This window comes from Myotis daubentonii, chromosome 2, assembly GCF_963259705.1.
Source record: "Myotis daubentonii chromosome 2, mMyoDau2.1, whole genome shotgun sequence".
NCBI lineage: Eukaryota > Metazoa > Chordata > Mammalia > Chiroptera > Vespertilionidae > Myotis > Myotis daubentonii.
In genome coordinates, this window is record NC_081841.1 from 199,393,240 (window position 1) to 199,413,506 (window position 20,267).

At 47.2% G+C, this 20,267-nt stretch overlaps 1 protein-coding gene across 1 annotated transcript; it reads left to right on the top strand.

Annotated features, from left to right (window-relative positions):
• The first annotated feature begins 2,212 nt into the window (after window positions 1-2,212).
• Window positions 2,213-9,421, top strand: ADRB3 (adrenoceptor beta 3). The gene is made up of 2 exons (XM_059685388.1): window positions 2,213-3,828; window positions 4,498-9,421. Exons 1-2 carry the CDS (start codon window positions 2,645-2,647, stop codon window positions 4,517-4,519), a joined length of 1,206 nt encoding a protein of 401 aa, XP_059541371.1. The 5' UTR covers window positions 2,213-2,644; the 3' UTR covers window positions 4,520-9,421.
• Window positions 9,422-20,267: the final 10,846 nt, after the last annotated feature.

Below are 20,267 nucleotides of genomic sequence, written 5' to 3' on the forward strand. Positions count from 1 at the left end.
GAAAGGGTCACAGATATAGAGTGTTAAGTTAAAATAAGCAAGGTGCAGAACAGTGGGTATGTTTTACTATTATTAGTGTAGAAAAGAAAGAACAATTACCTACTCAAAAGATTAAATTAGAAAACAGACCAAAGTAGCAAAAGGAGGAACCTTTCACCCTGTTAGCAGCATAGCCTGGGGAAAGACTAGATTGAGAATTCAGAAGGAATGCTCCCCCCCATAACCCCCACCTCCACACACAGACAGAAGAGGGGGAAGTGGGCTGCCAGGTGCTTCAGCATTGCCCTGCTGGCTCCTAAGGGCCTCCAATAACAGAGGCCTGAAATTCCTCTTCTCATGGTCTCCTATGGTGAACCGCCTAACCATTCCCCTAACTCAGGCACACTCATGTGGTTAGGGAAAACTTGTGTGTGTGTTTTAAATGTAAACATTTGTACACACTTCTTCAGAATAACAAGGTCACCCCCTAAAGCAAAGACATCCTTTAAAGCTGCTTGATTTCCTGGCACCCTCCTTCCCTTCCCCAGCCAATTCTATTGTCCTGGAAAAAAATTGCTGAATGGCATGTATTTGTTTTAGAGATTACTCTTTAAGAATCTCATGACACCCCTTTGAAATAACTGGCAACACTCTGGGGTGTTGCAAAACCCACTTGGGAGTGACCGCCTTGGCCTTGATGACCAGCAGGACGTCACAGCCAAGACTCAGGCCAAGTGGGGCATGACCTGGGGCAGGGGATGGGGCTGGGTCTCTTTACCTCCACTCGCTAGGCATTTCCATGGATCCCAAGGTCTGCTTGGAGTACTGCATGGGCATGGAAAGCATTTGCTTGGGAGCCACTGACAAACCCTGCTCATGGGTGAGCTGCTGGGTCCCTGGGAGATGAAACTGGTTCTTTTTCCTCAAGGATAATTTTAGGTCCTCACTTCCCCTCCAGTCTTTCAACCTCCCAACCCCTGGCTCAGCCTCCCAGAGGGATTGCTTAAACCAGTGACTATACAGTGTTCTTTTGAAATATAGAGCGGTTCAAAAGAGACATGCTAGGGCATGGCCCTGGAGGCATTTTCCATGATATTTTTCCCCTTTTTGTCTCATTGTTTCAGGGGAGGAAGCAAGACAGCTCAAGGATCAGGTTCTGATAGGACTTCATTAAGGTGTCATATCTTCCTGCCCTTGAACTTGAATCCAGGAGCTTATTTTCCAGTCTCATCTCCCCACACCCAATTTCAGAGGAACTGGCTTGGAGATTGGAATAGCTTGGCTGGCAGAACCAGCTCTAAGTCTGGGTGAGGGTAGGGGAAGGGAAGTAGGCTTTGGGCTTCCTTAGGTGAAGGGAACCTCTGATAAGAGGTATGAAGAGACTTGGAGCTGCATTACAATACCAGGCCTCTGGTTCCACACACTTGGAGATGCAACACGTGAATTCCTCAATTCAACCTCTTCTAGTTTTTAATTAAAAGTTCATGAATAGCCCTAGCCAGTTAGCTCAGTGGATAGAGCGTCGGCCTGCGAACTAGAGGGTCTCAGGTTCGATTCATGCCAAGGGCACATGCCCAGGATGTAGGCTCGATCCCCAATAGGGGTCGTGCAGGAGGCAGCCGGTCAATGATTCTCTGTCATCATTGATATTTCTATCTGTCTCTCCCTCTCTCTTCCTCTCTGAAATCAATAAATAAAAAAAGTTCATGAATAAATCTTCAAGGAAGTGGCGTGAACACTTTTCCATCAGGAGGGTGGTGATGGAAGATTTGTGGATAGTTGGGGGTGATGTGGATCAGCCTCAACCTCAAACCCATTCATTCGCTTTTAACATGTCTTTTCAACAGAATTTTAAGAAAAAAGGGCCCATCTAGAAAATTTCAAGGTGGAAAGGTGTGTGGAAAGGGCAATGTGTAATGGGGAAGTTGGAGAAATCGAAACTCTCAGCATCCCAGGCTATGGAGGCCAAATTGAAATTCAAATGAGTGAGCAATGATAAAGACCCCTGAAAAATGGCAAACGTCCCAGCAGCTGAGGGGGTGGGGGGTGAGGGAGCCAGAGCAGAAAACGGGAGAGACAGGGAGGGTAAGGGAAATAGAAGGGAAAGGGGGCAAATCTCACTGAAATGGCCTCCTGGGAGAAGCGAGGATACTGGCTGCCCTCTATTACTTAACTTACAATATCTTAGAGGAGGGCTCCCGAGTAGCCGAGGGGCTACTGTGGGCGGAAAGGATTACCTTTCCTCTGCCACGGTAAGCGGGGAGGCCAGGAAACCAGTGCTGACCGGTGCTGTGCTGAGTATGGAACTGGTCGTGGCAGGAGTGGGCACATCGTGGCAGAGAAGTCAGGGCCTCCGCGCTCCGGATTTGGCTAAAGGAAAAGTCGGGCTTCCACCTCGTTTCCCTCCCTACCCTCCAAGTCCCCTCCCGACGCCGAGTGTTGAGACTGTTGGCTGCTGCCCCTTTAAGAGCCGCCACTCCCCCCACCCCCCAGCGGTGGCACCCAGTGTGGGGGTGTGTGGGGGGGCTGAGCTTCCTCTCCGTCAACCAGGGAAGATGGCCCAGGCCAAGGAGATCTCTCCCACGCCCCACTGCCCCCTCCCCTGAGTCGCGTGAGCTGGGAGGCCCCTTACCTCTTTCCCTCCCGCCCCACGCGCGACGTGGGAATGGCTCCGCGGCCTGACGCGAACAGCTCTCTGGCCTCGTGGCCAGATGCCCCCACCCTGGCGCCCAATTCTGCCAACACGAGTGGGCTGTCAGGGGTGCCGTGGGCAGCGGCGTTGGCGGGGGCGCTGTTGGCGCTGGCGGTGCTGGCCACCGTGGGAGGCAACCTGTTGGTCATCGTGGCCATCGCCCGGACGCCGAGGCTCCAGACCATGACCAACGTGTTCGTGACTTCTCTGGCCGCAGCCGACCTGGTCGTGGGACTCCTGGTAGTACCGCCGGGGGCCACCTTGGCGCTGACCGGCCACTGGCCCCTGGGCGCCACCGGTTGCGAGCTGTGGACCTCGGTGGACGTGCTGTGCGTGACCGCCAGCATCGAAACCCTGTGCGCCCTGGCGGTGGACAGATACCTGGCCGTGACCAACCCGCTGCGCTACAGCGCGCTGGTCACCAAACGCCGCGCCCGCGCCGCCGTGGTGTTGGTGTGGGTCGTGTCCGCGGCGGTGTCCTTTGCGCCCATCATGAGCAAATGGTGGCGCGTGGGGGCCGACGCCGAGGCGCAGCGTTGCCACTCCAACCCGCGCTGCTGCGCCTTCGCCGCCAACATGACCTACACGCTGCTCTCCTCCTCCGTCTCCTTCTACCTTCCGTTGCTGGTGATGCTCTTCGTCTACGCGCGAGTTTTCGTCGTGGCGACGCGCCAGCTGCACTTGCTGCGTCGGGAGCTGGGACGCTTCCCGCCAGAGGAGTCCCCGTCGGCTGCACGGCGCTGTCGGGCCCCAGCCCAGGAGGGGCCGTGCGCTCCGCCCGCAGCGGGGCCCTCCGGCAGCCGGCGGCCGGCGCGCCTCCTGCCTCTCCCGGAACACCGGGCCCTGCGCACCTTGGGCCTCATCATGGGTACCTTCACTCTCTGCTGGTTGCCCTTCTTTGTGGCCAACGTGGTGCGCGCCCTTGGGGGCCCCTCCCTGGTTCCCGACCAGGCTTTCCTGGCCCTTAACTGGCTGGGCTACGCCAACTCTGCCTTCAACCCGCTCATCTACTGCCGCAGCCCCGACTTTCGCTGCGTCTTCCGCCGCTTGCTGCGCCGCGGCCGGCGGGAGGAGCGCCCCGCTGCCGGCGCCCCTTCCTGGACCCCTGCGGCCCCGGCCCGCCCTTCCGAGTCCCGGCCGTGCCCACCGCTCAACGAGTAGGTAACGCGGCCAAGGGGCTGACAGCTCGGGGTCGGGAAACACTCGGTGTCTCCTCTGGTCCATGTTTTGAGTCTGGGGTTCGAGAGGAGAAGTGGGGCTGTGGAGGGACTCTGCATGGAAAGAAGGGAAGACATAGATTAGGGAACCAAAATGAAAACCGAAGTCCATTCTTTTCCCGCATCCGATCCACTCGAGCGTAGGATTGAAACGAAGGGGGGCCGCGGGGTTGTTCCAAGTGTGCGCCAGGGAAGTGCTGCTGTCCCCCAGGCCTCCTGCCCGCAAGGTCAGCTCAAGTTTTGGGTTTCTAGCCCGTTCCACGGCCGCCCGGATTTCTTGTCACCACTCGGGCTGGCTTTGGCTTTCAGAGACCATTGGAGGCCCTCCCCCCAAGTCTTTTGCCCCAGTTCTGGTTTCTTTGAAGGGTTGATAGCCACGAAGGTGAGAATGCACTGAAGGTCTGAAGGGTCTGAGGGAGTGAGGAAGCCACAGCGCGAGTTCTTCCAGCTGGTAGAGACAGGGCTGGGCTGGAGTCCCGTAGGGTTGTGGCTGCGTGGGGCCGAGGCTTTTGTATAATTAGGGGTTTTCAGGATCCCTGACCGCCTGGGTCCCCTGTCCCCACCCTGTGCCCCACCCACCCCAAGATTTGCTCTCTTCATTTTTTCCAGGGCTTCCTGGGGAATTTCTTAGGCCTTGAAGGACAAGAAACAAGAGCTCCGTTGATCATTGATCCAGAATCTTTGGAAAGCTCTGGCCTCTGTTTAGAACGAGCCCCCGTGGAGTTTCCCAGCTGGAAAACTCTGCCCTCCAGAACCTGATGACTGGGCCACGGATGAGGAGGTGGGGACCGACTGGGAGGAGAAGCCTTACCAAGCGGGCATTTTGCCATCCCCTCTCTTTCTTTCTGAGAGAAGATTTTTAAATCCCATTCCTGAACTTCACCAATACCTCAGCAGCTAGAGGGTCGGGCTGCCTGTGCCCAGCTGCCCTTGGAGCGGTAGGGCTGGCTTTGGCCGGGCACCTTGCTCACTTGTGTGCATGTGCTTAGGGCAGAGAGAGTACCCCTCATTCTACGCCCCCCCCCAGCCCCCACCTGATGAACCACTCAGTGTCCTCTAGGCTTGGCAGCCCAGGCTGAGAGCAGGAAGCTAAAAAAGGTCAAGGTTTGGGATTTTTGTCCCTGGCTTCCTCACCAGGGCTCTCTAAGCACCAGCCTCCCTCACTTTAGACACAGAATAGCTCCGATCTACCTCACAACAGTGTCAGAAGGACTTCTTCAGGGTTTGGGGGGACTCCAGGGTTCATAGAAGGTGAACCATTAGAATGGATCCCTTCTTTACATTTTTAAATCGACTTAATAAATATTATTGAATGCAGTTCATCCATTGCCTTCTCTTCTCTCCATTTGTTTTCTTTCCATAATCCACTTACTTCTGAGCGCTGGCTTTCGACAGCGGCAATAAATTAGGACTAATCCTTGTTCCTTTCTTCCTAACCCTCGTGAAATGAAAATGAAACATCTGCTTGGATAAAGGGGAGCGAGCTTGAGCCGCTGATACTCCTGCCTCCCCATCCTTTCCAAAACTCCTGGAATCCAGTTCAAGTGAGTAGCAAAGCCATGTTACCCACAGGACTTGAGCAGAGTGTCCAAGGAATTGCGTTTGCTGGGCTCAGGATCAGGGCACATGGAGCATATGTCAGCTCCCATGCTATAAGCCGGTGGCGGCTTCCTACGATCCCGGTGCCAGCAGGAACCAGTTTTATTCTGCACTGTACGTGTTCATTTCTGGAGGCACGGAGCACTGTTTGTGTTGGGCATATGTCTTGGGCTATAAATATATTCTGACATTTCCCATTCTTTTCCTAACCTCTACCTCCCCACTCCCTTTCCTGGGCTGCAGAAATCTATAGTATCCTCTGGAAGTAAAACTGGAGTTACAAGTTTGAGCCAGTTGATCATTGTTTTCCTTATTCCAATTTTTATGAATCTTATCAGGCAGTTTTCCATGGAAAGCACATTTTTATGGAAATCACTGGATCTTTCTGTGAGTTCTTATTTAAACCCCATTGAACAGAGGCCATTGTCTGGACTGATATACAGGATAACCTGTAAATCATAAACAAGTTTAATGTGCTGAATGACAGCAGCGTACAATGCATTGGCTAGGTTCAGGAGCTCCAGAGTTATAAAACTTCGATCTGCCCTGAGGATAAGCTCGGTGGATGTCCACATATGGGTGTTCCCTGTGAATTGGACCTGGCCTCGGCTGTTCTCTTTTCTCCAGGAGCCCAGGTTTTATTTCTTAGGATGTTTGCATACCAAAGATGGCTTTCTCCTTTTCAACCCAGGCCAGTGTGAGATCTCTGCTGTCTGAGGTGTGGAAGGTTTCTGGGCAAGGACTCAACTTTTGAACCCTTAGTGGAGAAGGAAGTCTAGCTTTAGCCTGGGGATAAGAGGGCCGCCTCTTCTATCTCTGAATATTTTCTCAGCATCACTGAAGAAAGTTGCCCAGTCAGTCCTAGGCAGGGGAGAAGGGTGATTTGTCAGGGGGAAGAGGGAGGGAATGGAGAAGGATTCTGGTTTGTAGAACTGTTCTTGAACATTATCCAGGGACTCATACTGCTTGAGTCTTGCTTGACAGATACCCGTGTGCCAGCTGTCAGACTCCTTTGGAGTGTTTAGACTTGCACTGGAGCTGTGGACTCCATCTGCGAATTGTCACCAGTGTATCTGACAGGTGGAGAGGCAACCTCTCTGGCTGTTTCTCCAGCAACTTGTGACCAGGTGTCAGGCTGAGAGAGATTTACATCCTTGGATGGGGAGCAGGCTGCGTTTGTTAGCATGAGGCCTGAGCACTTGAACTGTGGAAGACAAACAACCCTCCTCTGAACCTACAGCTGTGAAGACTTACAGACCGTTGAGAATGAAAGAGCCCGTGGAATCGCTGGTCTTGCCAGAGGCTGTTAGCAGGAGCTGGGCATGGGGCAGAAATGACAGGGAGAGGGGGCTGAGTTGGAAGAGAGGGAGTGAGGAGTGACTGGATTTTCCAGAGGAACTGCTAAGGAGCAGGCAGAATTAGGGCATGGGGGAAGCCGAGAGACTTTTCTCAGGCTCCCCCCATGGTAAATTCTTCTGGGGAACGAAGGTAAGTTCAGACTGTGGTCCCCATGAGCAGTCAGCAGGCTACAATTCCACACCAACGTCATTCCTCAACCCTTCATAGAGTAGGAGCAGCTTCTTCCTCTTGTCCTGGGGGCACAGGCCAAGGCCATGGAAATAGTGCTTCTTTATGTTTCCTTCCTGAAAACCAAAGATCCAGGCTTCCTCTCAGGCCTCTGGTGGGTTATGTCTGTGCTTGTGTCCAGAGGGGAAGTGGGTGCCTCCCATGGAGAGTATTGCTAATGCTCCCCCCACTCCAGGCATAAAGCCCTGGATGTAGTCAGCTTTAGGCTAATTAGTGAGTGGTTGAAGCATAATGCACAACTCAGTTTGATTAGCAGAAACTCCATAAGGCCATCTGACCTTTCATTAGCTCATCCTGTTAGGCGATTAAGGAAAATCAAAATGCTTCCCTCATCTATAAAATAAATGGAGAATAACCCTTTCTCTCCTGTCTTGTCTTCAGAAGGAGAATGAACGTTTCTGGGATGGTTGGCTCTCCTCAAGTTCTGTGAAGTCCTAGGCAGAGCTTACTTAGCACCTTCAGTATCTGCTCCACCCAAGACATAAGCAGTGCTAGGTGCCCCCTGATGGCGATGTGAGGGACAACAGGTGTGGACTTTGAAATACTGGTCTGTTGAAAACATAAGGCCCCTGCCTATCCCAACGGGAAGAGACCAATAAATGATTTAGACCAATCTTTTGATAAAATGGATGAAGAGACTGACTTCTAGAGAGGTGACTTGTGAGAAACCAAGATTTAAATGCAACACTGTGGTTGGTAGTATAAAGAGCACAGAATTCAGAGCTGGAAAACAAGTAAGAAAGGGAGGAGGAAGCAATAAAGAATTATTTTAAAAAAAACCTGGGGGGAAAAAGGGAGGAGGAAAGAGATGATAATTTATTGAGCACAAATAAATATAACTGTTTTATTTGGTGTCACTACAAATGTTATGTTAGTGACTCAAATAAAAAATAGTCTCAAAAAAACCACCGAGTTTCATAGAAATCAAATAGCTTGGGTGTATTGATTCTAATGCAGTCTACCAGACTCCAAAGTTTATTTTCTTCTCTCTACACACACTGCTGTAATCAGTTATGCGATGCTGAGCAATTTACTTAGCATCTGACATGTTGTTTGCCAGTGAATCAAGTGGAGATTTTATTAGTGCTCTACTCAGCTCATGCAGACTGGTTTTGAAGAACAAATGACTGTATGCAAAAATGGTTTGGAAACCGAAAGGGCTTCTCCAGTGTAAGTGGTGTCATTAGAGTATGAAGCTGGGACTAGTTCCAGGTGTCCTGGTTTTGATCCTTGTATGGTCCTGCTTCTAGCGACAGCCTGGATCTTGGACCCACTTGTCCTTGGTCACTGTGGGCACACCCTACTTTATCTTTCTTCTGCAGGTTTCTCCCCACCACAGACCAATTCTACTGGCTCCATATCCATGTCACTGAACATACCCCCCTCGGGCCCTCTTCTCACGTTCAGACCCTGGTCTGGCTTGTGCCTGACATTTTGGTCCTGGTTTGGCTCACCCTATCATTGCCCTTGCAGCACTTACAGTGAGCTAAATTTTAAAGGATGGACAGAAGGTTTTGAGACAGAGGGCACTTCCAGATGTCAGTGCTTTATGGGACAGAGTCAGGGTTCATGAGAAGGGGGCCCTAAGGAACCAGAAAAAGGAAGATAGTGTATTCGTTTGCTAGGACTGCCATAAACAATTACCACAAACAGAAATGTATTCTCTCACATTCTAGAAGCTAGAAGTCCAAAATCAAAGTGTTGGTTGGGTCATGCTTTCTGAAGGCTCTAGGGGAGGAATCTCTCTTTGCCCCTTGTGGCCATCCTTGGTTGCTTGACTTGTAGCTGCATCATTCCAACTTCTGCCCCCATCTTCACATGGCCTTCTTCCCCTGTGTGTCTGTGTCCAAATTTACCTCTTCTTCTAAGAACACCAGATATTAGATCAGGGCCCAACTTAACTCAGTAAGACTTAATTTTAACATGATTACATCTATAAAAACCGGATCTATAATAACAAAAGGCTAATATGCTAATTAGACCAGATAGCCGAACAACCTTCTGGATGTCATTCCGGATGTCCTTCCGGATGAAGCTGCAGTGGCGGAGGCTGAGGCAGAGGCAGAGGTAGTTAGACGTGATCAGGCAGGCAGGAGAGCAGTTAGGGGTGATCAGGCAGGTAGGCTAGTGGTTAGGGGCAATCAGGCAGGCAGGCAGCAGAGGGGTTAGGGGCAATCAGGCAGGCAGGTGAGTGGTTAGGGGTGATGAGGCAGGCAGACAGGCAAGTGGTTAGGAGCCAGCAGTCCCGGATTGTGAGAGGGATGTCCGACTGCCTGCAAGGATTGGGCCTAAACCAGCAGTCAGACATCTCCTGAGGAGTCCCGGATTGTGAGAGGGTGCAGCCCGGGGTGAGGAACCTCCCCCCCCCCCCCCCCCCGCCCCACCATGCACAAATATTGTGCACTGGGCCTCTAGTTTCCAAATAAGGTCACATTAACCAGTTCTGGGGGTTAGGACTTCAACATATCTTATGGGGACACAATTCAACCCACAACAGGGGATGGGAGGAAGGAGGAACACTGTAATACGTAGCCTTTTCATGCTCATCTTATGCCTGATGTTTTCCACATTTCCAAAGCTCTGTTTCATGCTATACTCAGTTAGAAGGGTGGTGGGAGTGCTCCCATTCCTGAATTTCCATTTTTAGGCTTTTTCTCCCATATCCCTGGGCCCCAGATTGGAAAGACCACTGATATATCAGACCGGTGTTTGTTGTCTCCTGTGGGCAGAAGTTGCAACCCGTTCTCCATTCTTCCCTTCATTCTTTAGTAATAGGTCACCTAAGTTTTAGTTAGGCACATGGCCTCACCATAGATACACTGCAGCCTTGCTTGCAGCTGGATGTGACTATGTGGCTAAGTTCTAGCCAGTTGAAGTGTACGGTTCCTCACGTCCCTTCCTGATGACTGGAATGCAGGTGTGATGGTAAGAATGGAAGTAGTCACTTTGGGTCATAAGATGGCAACCATCTGCCATCAAATGGCAGAAAAACCAGAGAGCCTGGGTGTCCAACGGTGTAGCATTATAACCCTGGACTGCTATTTTTAAGATTCTTAAATGAAAGAAAAATAAACTTTTACCTTGTTTAAGCCACAGTTATTTTAGCCTTAAAAAAAAAAAATAACAACACAACAGCTGCATTAAACAAATACATCAGTGAGGACATAATAAAAGAGGTTATGAATAAATGGGCATCTGTTTACATTCTGTGATGAATTAGGTGGGGTTACAAAGCTGCCTTGCTGTGGTTCCTCTTAGGCAGGGGTCCTCAAACTTTTTAAACAGGGGGCCAGTTCACTGTCCCTCAGACCGTTGGAGGGCCAGATTATAGTTTAAAAAAAACTATGAACAAATTCCTATGCACACTGCACATATCTTATTTTGAAGTAAAAAACCAAAACGGGAACAAATACAATATTTGTATTTGCATGTGGCCCGCGGGCCGTAGTTTGAGGACCCCTGCTCTTAGGTACCTCTGATCTGTGGGAGTGGCATCTCTGTAGCATCTGAGTTTGTGCTACACCTGTGACCACCAAGTCCATCTCTTGGACATTGATTTGTAAGGAGGCAATGATCAGTAAGTGTGTTAGTTTCCCAAGACTGCCGTAAAAATGACCACAACTTTAGTAGCTTCAAACAACAGAAATTTATTCTCGCCTAGTTTCGGAAGCCGGAGTCTGAAATCAAGGTATCAACAAGGCTGGATCCTTCTGGCGGCTCTGAAGGAGCACCTTTGCCTGCCTCTTTCCTAGCTTCGGGTGGCACTGGCAATTCTTGGCATTCCTTGACTTATATACATCACGTACCTCTGTCTTCACTTCCCCCCTGTGCTCCTCTGTGTCTTTTCCTTTTCTGTCTCTTACAGGACATGCATCTTTGACTTTGGGGCCTATCCTAATCCAGACGATCTCATCTCAAGATCCTTATCTTAGATTATATCTTCAAAGACCCTTATTCCAAACAAGGTCCAGGTGGACACATTTTGGGGAGGACATTAGTCAACCCACTTCAGTGAGAGACACTTACGAATTCCTTACTTAAGAGTTCTTATCTCATTAGATTATCATCCACACCAGTCACCCCTCATGGAAGGACTATTCTCTTGGATTGTGTAGTAGGCAGAATTCTGAGAAGACCCCCAGTAAACCATGTCCTTAGATAATCCCCTACCCTTGAGTGTGGGTGGAACCTGTAATTTGATTCCAACACACACGATATAGCAAAGGTGATGGGATGTTACTTCTGTGATTATGTTATATGCCAGAGGCAAAGGAATTTCTAAGATGTAATTAAGGTCCCTATCAGTTGACTTAAATTAATAAAAAGGGATATAATTCTGGGGGGAACCAGACCTAATGAGGTGCGCCCTTTAAAAGAAGGTCAGAGGTCTGAGACAGAAGAAGTCACAGGGACAATCCTGCTGCACTTCAGGAAGCTAGCCACCATGAGTTCTACAACTGCAAGGAGTGGACTCTGCCAACAACCGTGTGAGTGGAAAGAGGACTCAACCTCAAATGGGACTGTGGCCCTGGCTGATATCTCCATTTCATCCTGGTGAGAGCCTGAACAGAAGACCCAGCTAACCCACACCCAGATCCCTAACACATGAACGTTGTGAGATAATAAATATGTATTGTTCTAAGCTGCTAAATTTGTGGTAATTTGTTACACGGCAGTAGAAAATGAATATAGACTCACTGCACAATTCTGCCTAAGGTTATTCTTTATAACAGCCCTTCTCTGGTGTTTTTAAAGGTGTTTCATCAGAATTGAAAGTACAATGGGACCACGAGCTCAGGAAGATCCCATGATCGGTCATGGCCTGCTATTCTCCCGAAAGGCCCCTTGGGGACTTTTGATTGGGTGTCCCAGGAACAGGTCTCTCAGGCTTCATTCTCCACTTCTGAGGGAATGACCAGTTTCTATGACCCCCTGACCCCCACACACCTTTTAAGAAAATTAGGAGCTAAAGGTTCAGAACCCATTTACCACAGTTTTCATTTCTAAATTGCAGGTGAGGTGCCACACTTTATAACATAATGGCACACAAACATAGTTCTCAAAATCTATTTAGCAAAAAGCAAGATGAAATATTATTGCTTCCACTGTTGGTATTTCAAGAGGGGAAAGGGATAGATCACTTCTTCCCAGAGGAGAGAGTGAGAACGGAGAGCTTTACCTCAGCTCAGCACCGCCCACAGTGTCTCTGGTTTTCCTTCCAGTCACTAGATTGAGTGAGGGAGTCCTTCCTCTAAGACAAGCATGTCAAACTTGCGGCCCTTGGGCTGAAAGCAACCCACAACGAATATTTTTGTGGGCCAGCCAATGTAACGGTATGTAAGAAATGTTTTTTTAAAAAAATCATAACTTAATTTTTACAATATCCTATTATACATAGCCCTATATAATAAGAACTTAATATGCAAATTGTGCCAAAACCGGTTTGGCTCAGTGGATAGAGCGTCGGCCTGCAGACTGAAGGGTCCCAGGTTCGATTCCGGTCAAGGGCATGTTCCTGGGTTGCGGGCACATCCCTAGTAGGAGATGTGCAGGAGGCAGCTGATCGATGTTTCTCTCTCATCGATGTTTCTGACTCTCTATCTCTCTCCTTTCCTCTCTGTAAAAAATCAATAAAATATATTAAAAAAAATATATGCAAATTGTCCCCAGACAGGGAGTTCAACCGGGAGTTCGACCAGGGGGCGGGGTTGGCTGGCCAACAGCCCTCGGGCCCTCCCCCCAGCCAGCACTACTCTGGCCAGCTGCAGCCACAGGCAGCCAGGGGAAGGGAGGCCCTGGCCAGCAACCAGCAACCGCTAGGGACCCTACCCATGCACAAATTTCATGCACTGGGCCCTAACCAGTTTGGCTCAGTGGATAGAGCGTTGGTCTGTGGACTGAAGGGTCCCAGGTTCGATTCTGGTCAAGGGCACGTACCTTGGTTGCGGGCACATCCCCAGTAGGGGGTGTGCAGGAGGCGGCTGATCAATGTTTCTCTCTCATCGATGTTTCTAGCTCTCTATCCCTCTCCCTTCCTCTCTGTAAAAAATCAACAAAATATATATTAAAAAAATTTCATGCTCTGGGCCTCTAGTTATTAATAACGAACTACAATGTTCACTAATGACTGATTACTACAATCATGTTGCATTCATTTCCCTTACGTGCCTTACGTGCAGGCACACCATTTCTCTCCACTGATACTAGCAGCGAATATTTTAGCAGCCAATTGCCACGTCATTAGTCTTGGACTGGCTTGATTGGTGTGTGCAACAGGAAATATTTCGCTTTCGGAGAACAAGAAAAATAAGTTTATTTGTGTTGTGCTTATTAATTTGTGCAGTTATTCAGTGTCTGGTAAGTTAATGTTCAAGAAAAAATGTTAGTCAAAGCCAGTTTGGCTTGGTGGATAGAGTGTTGGCCTGCGGACTGGGAGGTCCCAGGTTCGATTCCGGTTAGGGGCGTGTGCTTTGGTTGCGGGCACATCCCCGGTGGGAGGTGTGCAGGAGGCAGCTGGTCGATGTTTCTCTCTCATCGATGTTTCTGACTCTCTATCCCTCTCCCTTCCTCTCTGTTAAAAAAAAAAAAATCAATAAAATATATTTTTTTAAAAAAAGAAAAAATATTAATTTTTATTAAAATGCTCTATTATTTTATGTTAACGATTACTCATTTATTTCAGCCCTTTGTATTCAGCATGTCTCTATAGAAATAAACCTATGTTTCTATGAAAATTGAAGCTTTTGTTCTTTTGCGGCCCCCATAAACTTAAACCTTTTTTATTTGGCCTGTGTTAGCCTTTGAGTTTGACATGCTTGCTCTAAGACCTCTCCTTGGGCCCACATCTGAATCTGATTGATGTGGGAACACTCTCCCAGAACTCAGGGAGAGGGGCTTGGAGAAGGAGGGGAGAATGGGCAGCTGCTTCTCCAATGAAGAAATTCCTGCCAGTTCTGGGGAAGGAGAAACATTTGGGGCTGATGGTGAATTTCACTACATCAGCAACCTCAAGCCTCAGAAGCTAGCTGTGTGATGGCTTCCACTAGTTTCCTGGAGGAAGAACTAATCTTAAGGGCAATCTAGTTCTTAACCCTGACCCACTCTCATGCCCATCTTCTTGGTAGGGTTGCTGGCTCACTGGCATTGACCTGGTTAGTCTGTATTGGACTTCCAACCTTGCTTTTCTTGCAACTTGTTGCAATGAAGAATGCCTCTTCCTTCCTCCCTCCCTCCCTCCCTCCCTCCCTCCCTCCCTCCCTCTCTCCCTTCCTCCCTCCCTCCTTTCCTTCCTTCCTTCCTTCCTTCCTTCCTTCCTTCCTTCCTTCCTTCCTTCCTTCCTTCCTTCCTTCCTTTTTAAATATATTTTTATTGATTTCAGAGAGGAAGGAAGAGGGAGAGAGAGAAACATCAACGATGAGAATCATTGATGGGCTGCCTCCCGCACACCCCCCACTGGGAACCAAGCCCACAACTCCGCATGTGCCCTTGACTGGAATCGAACCAGGGACCCTTCAGTCCCCAGGCTCACCTCTATCCACTGAGCCAAACCAGCCAGGGCATGCCTGTTTCTTTAAAAAACAAAAAGGAGGCTGAGATCGGTTTGGCTCAGTGGATAGAGCGTCGGCCTGCGGACTGGGGGGTCCCAGGTTTGATTCCGGTCAAGGGCATGTGCCTGGGTTGCGGGCACATCCCCGGTGGGGGATGTGCGGGAGGCGGCTGGTCGATGTTTCTCTCTCATCGATGTTTCTGACTCTCTGTCTCTCTCCCTTCCTCTCTGTGAAAGATCAATAAAATATATTAAAAAAAAAAGGAGGTACAAATAGTACAAAAGTAATTACTTTTGATACATAGAATACAGTTTAAATTAGCAGATATTTTTCAAAATCCTTACCCACCAGAATGTTCCTGCTTTGGTGCCTAGTATTTTTATGGACAACTGGCAAGACTACTCAATAACCACTGTCATAATCCAAGGTCTTCATCACTTCTTAACGGAATTAACTAAAATAGTCTCCACTTGGCCTTCCTGCCTAGCTCTGGCTTCCTTCTAATTCATTCTCCACAAGGCCCCCAGGGGGGGATTTTTATACAATATAAACCTGACAATGTCATTCCCTTTCTTAAAATCATTCAATGGCTTCCTAAAGCATTTGGGGTAAAAATCAGACCCCTTAACATAAAGGCCTGGCATTAGATGGACAGTGCCTACCTTCCTAACCCAATTTCTCACCACTCTCCTCCCCCATCCACATTTATTCCTACCAGGCTTAAATTCACTAAAGAACTCATTTTATTTTTGTTATCTCTATACCTTCACACAGACTACCCTCTGTCATGCATCCAAATACGGATTGTACACTCTGCTCATCCGCTAGATAGTTTTTTTTTTTAAATATATTTTATTGATTTTTCACAGAGAGGAAGGGAGAGAGCTAGAGAGTTAGAAACATCGATGAGAGAGAAACATCGATCAGCTGCCTCCTGCACATCCTCCACCGGGAATGTGCCCGCAACCCAGGTACATGCCCTTGACCGGAATCGAACCTGGGACCTCTTAGTCCGCAGGCCAACGCTCTATCCACTGAGCCAAACCAGTTTCGGCCGCTAGATAGTTTTTATGAAGAGAACAGACTCCAGATATGCTGCAAGGTAGAGCTGATGAAGCTTGCCAATGATTGCATGTAGGGTATAAGAGAAAAGGGAGAAGACAGGAATGAGATCAAGGGATTTTTGGCCTGACCACTTGGCAGAATGGACTTGCCTGTTACTAAAATGGGGGGAAAGTGAGGAGGATATGAAACTATGGTTTAGTTTTTGGACATAGTATATTTGAAAAGCCTATTAATTATGTCTTAGAATATCAAGCAGGCATTTGGATTTCCAAATCTCTAGATTAGAAGGGAAGTCAGAAATGGATTTATAAATTTGACAGAAATGTATTTAAGCTTATGGAAATGGATGAGCTCACCTGCATGGTGACCATAGATAGAGAATTCAAGTCAACACACTGCACACCTTAAACTTACACTATTCTATTTGTCAATTATATCTCAAAAAGCTTGGAAAAATAAAACAAAATTACTCCAGGCATAAATAAAAGAATTCAGAGGACTGAGCCCTGGAGCATTCTAACATTTAAAAGTCAAAAATAGAAGGAACCAAGAAAGCCACTGAGAAGCAGCAGTAATGAGGTGAAAGGAGAAGCAAAAGCAAGTAGCATCCTGAATGCCATGGGAAGAAAGTGTTTTAAGGAGGAAGTGGTCAGTTTGTCACATGCTGTTGAAACATCAAATAAGAGGAGAACTGAGAACACACCTTCGGATTTGACAGGACGAAGGTCTGTCATTTGTTACCTTGATGAGAGCAGCTTGATGGTGTGAAGGGATGAAATGCTGATCAGAGGGATTCAACAGAACTTGGGAGATGAAGAAGTGGAGATAGAATCAAACGTTCTCTCAATAACTATTGCTCAGAAGAGGACCAGAGAAATGTGGTGTGATTGATGATCCTGTTGTTATTTTGGTCAGTCTGGGCAGCCTGTTTCTCAGAATCCTGGTTAGATCCTCTCCAAAAGAGGATCTTGCTCAAGATTTGAGAGGCAGAAGTGAAGCAGAGTCTACTAATACCTGAAGGACTCCCAGGTGAGATATGGAAGCATATCTCTCAGCTCTCTGTCCAGCTCTTCTTCCAGACTGTTGACCCCACTGTCCAATGGAGCACCACCAGGCACTTGGCTGCAGACCCACAGGTGTGGTAGCTTCAGAGAAGCCCTATGGACCTCTCCATGCATTCCTGCTTCTCGGTGCCATTCCTGCAGCTGTATGTGTCTGGCTTTGTAAATTTCCCTGCAAGCTCTGATTTATCCTTGCACCGGCAAGGACAGCCTGATTAATGATTTTTCTCTGATTCTCTAGCTCCCTTCATTGGGCCTTCACTTCCTCAGGTCCTCTTCCAATAGTGTGAAGTCTAATTCCTGTAATACCCATATCACTCCCAGCAGCTCTGTTTCCTTGACACATGGAGTAATAGCTGCAGAGGTGATGTGAGGGCAAGGGAATGTTGTTTGTTTTTAAGATGATAGTTTGCTGCTTGTTTGCTTGAGAGAAGAGAAAGGACAACTGCAAGAGTATTGTAGCTTGGACCCAGGGCACGAAGGAAAAGATTGGATTGAGATGGGGGCACAGAATAGGTGAACTCAAGCACTGTACTAAGAGGAAAGACAGAGTAGGTGGGCATCTATGTAGTAGATTGGTAGTTACAATGGGAGTATGTGGAAGTCTCTTGATTGCTTTTATTGTCTCGGTGAAATAAGAAATGCCAGCAGTAGATGAGTCTACTGGGAGAAGAGAGAAAAGTATAATTGTGAAAATTTGTCTTTTTTGGCTGCCTAGCCTGTGGACCTCTTTCTAGAGTTTGGAGAATTTGCTGTTTTGTGGGTCTTGGTGGGAGACAGAACCCATTCATCACAATTGAAGCTGAAATAATCAGACCCTCAGTCTTACCAACCCTTAGTAGCTCCTGGAAGATTTAGGATCCCCATTTCCTTATAACCACATGACTAGAGAGTAATGAAAGGCTCTTCTCCAAGGGGACTCCAATAGGCCAGGACTGAGCCACATTCCCCTTCTCAGAACAAGCACTGTGTCTCAGGACTCAGGAACCAAAGTTTTCTATTCCTGGCGGCACAACTTGGGAGGGTTTGACACCACCCTGAGTGCTAGGCGATTGGGTTAAAGTCACTAGAGGATCCCATACTCAGTCATGATAAGATCAGCGATGGGCCTATGGGTCTCTGCAGCCAAAAGAAGGGAGAAAGAAGGCTTGGGAAGCCAGGAAAGGAAACTTCCTCCTCCTTTCAGGGAGCTAAGAGAAGAAATGATTGGCCTTCTGCATAATAAGGATATAATGTCTGGAAAGGCTGCAGCCATTAAAAAAAAACTACTGTTTTTGAATAGGAAATTTATGCATGTGGTTTAACAGTACAAAAGTAGTATACAGTGAAAAGCAGATCAGCCTTTTCCCCTGTCTGTGTCCAGCTGCCACCGAATTCCATTTTCCAGAGGAATTCATAGTTACGTGCTTCCGTGTGTCCTCCCAGAGAGTCTGCCATATGCAAGCATGCACATGTAAGTGTATCTTATTTCTTCCCCAAACGGCCCACTCTTTGCTCTTTCTCTCTACCTCCGTTGTATTTACTTAATGATGTTTCTTGGAGATTTTCCATGGCTACACACATAGGTCTGCCTTTAACAGTAGCGCAGAATGCCATTTTGTGGATGGTCCATTATTAATTTAAGCATCCTTCAGTGACTGACATTTAGGTTATTTGTACTGTGGATGAACAAAGGGCCACATGCTAACCTGACTAACTCAGGGAAGGCCTGCATAGCGGCCTTCCAAATTCAAGAGACCTAAAGTAACCACAAAGGATGGTCTGAAATTAAAAACCTTTCATTTAAAAAACAGTTTATAGTGGGTAGTCAAGTCCCAGGCCAGTATCTTCCTTGACAAAAATCAACTTCAATCTTTACTGAGCCTATTGTCTTTTTGCATCTAAGATACCATACCTGTGAAATGTCAGGGTAACTTGTAACTTCCCTTTTTCCATATCCCTCAGGGTGAAATCAAATTCCTTCATCGTTATTGTTGGCATGTTAATTGTTGACTGTTAACTACCCTATACCAACCTAAGTAAAAGAAGTATGTGTCTATCATTTTACTTTTTATCCAACCCCAGAGGTTCCCCACCCCCCATGTCTCATGTCTCCCTCTTTGATTGTAATGTAAAAACAAGGTTTGGCTCAACTAAACTCACAAAAATTCTTTATAGGTTTGAATGGTTTTTGGTTGTTTTTTTTTTTTTACTTTAACAGCACATACAGTTGCAATAAAAATTCCTCAAATGCCTATCATTTTGCACATAAACTACATTCGTTTTTACTCCCATGCCCACTCAGCTGGAGACCAAAGCTGAAGCATCCAGAAGAGCAGAGCCAAGGGAACCACAGAGAATGACACTGGAACCCTGATGACACGGTGACACTCTGGATTGGGCTGGGACTGACATCCCTGTCTTGTTCCCGATCTTAAGGGAAATACTTTTAGTTTTTTCCCATTGAGTATGATATTGGCTGTAAGTTTTTCATACATGGTCTTTATTTTGTTGAGGTATGATACCTCTATTCCCACCTTGCTGAGAGTTTTTATCATAAATAGGTGCTGGATTTTATCAAATGCTTTTTCTGCATCTATCGATATGATCATGTGATTTTTATCTTTCATTTTATGTAATTTGTCATATTTATTGATTTACAGATATTGTACCAGCCTTGCATCCCCAGAATAAATCCCATTTGGTCATGGTGAATGATCTTCTTAATGTATTACTGGATCCGGTTGGTTTGCTAACATTTTGCTGAGGATTTTAGCATCTATGTTCATTAGGGATATTGGCCTAGAATTTTCTTTCTTTGTAGTGTTTTTCATCAGGTTTTAGGTTTTGGAAATAGGATAATGATGGCCCCATAAAAAGAGGTTAGAATTTTTTGGAATAATTTGAGAAGGGTAGGTGTTAGTTCTTATTTGAATGTTTGATAAAATTCTCCTGTGAAGCCATCCAGTCCAGTTTGCTGGGAGTTTTTTAAAAAAATATGTTTTTATTGATTTTAGAGAGAGATAGAAACATTGATGAGAGAGAAACATCCATTGGCTACCTCCTGTATGCCCCCTACTGGGGAACTAGCCCATAACTTGGGCATGTGCCCTGACTGGGACCTCTTGGTGCTTGGGTGAACACTCAACCACTGAGCAACACTGGCCGGGCTGCTGGTAGTTGATTACTGCTTTAATTTCATTCGGTGTTATTGGTCTATTCAGTTTTTCTGATTCTTCCTGATTGAGTTTTGGGAGATTGTACCTTTCTAGGAATTTGTCCATTTTGCTCAGGTTGTCCAATTTGTTGGCATATAATTGTTCATAGTATTTTCTTTTTTTAAAAATTTTATTTTATTTTTTAAAATATATTTTATTGATTTTTTACAGAGAGGAAGGGAGAGAAATAGAGAGTTAGAAACATCAACATCGATGAGAGAGAAACATCGATCAGCCGCCTCCTGCACACCTCCTACTGGGGATGTGCCTGCAACCCAGGTACATGCCCTTGACCGGAATTGAACCCGGGACCTTTCAGTCCA